Here is a 296-nt window from a genome sequence, read left to right as displayed (position 1 = left end):
CAGATTGAATCGGCATGGAGACAAGCAGAAGAAGAACAACATACAAATACTGCTGCTGCTGCTGCTGCTGTCTCCGTATCAGCAGCAGCAGCAGCAGCAACAGCAGCAGCAGCAGCAGCAACAGCAGCAGCACCAGCAAAAACAGCAGCAGCTGAATGCCAAGGACTGTCCGTGGATACCACCACACTACCACCATCAAAATGACGACGATCAGCAGCAGCAGCAACAGCAGCAACAGCAGCAACAGCAGCAGCAGCAGCAGCAGCAGCAGCAGCAGCAGGAGGATTTGGGTTACT

The 296-nt window shown here is 54.1% G+C and overlaps 1 protein-coding gene across 1 annotated transcript in view; it reads left to right on the top strand.

The window, feature by feature from the left end:
• The window catches only part of EMH_0086940 (uncharacterized protein), a gene marked incomplete at both ends in the record, with an annotated part of 846 nt that overhangs the window by 287 nt on the left and 263 nt on the right, over positions 1-296 (top strand). The window contains one exon of the mRNA XM_013501097.1: positions 3-296. Within this exon, the coding sequence (XP_013356551.1) occupies positions 3-296 (294 nt within the window). The remainder of the gene's footprint in view (positions 1-2) is intronic.

The sequence above is a fragment of the Eimeria mitis genome, genomic scaffold, assembly GCF_000499745.2.
Source record: "Eimeria mitis Houghton genomic scaffold, Emh_scaff6304, whole genome shotgun sequence".
NCBI lineage: Eukaryota > Apicomplexa > Conoidasida > Eucoccidiorida > Eimeriidae > Eimeria > Eimeria mitis.
The sequence above is the reverse complement of the archived record's forward strand: the minus strand, read 5'-3'. Positions and strand labels throughout refer to the sequence as shown.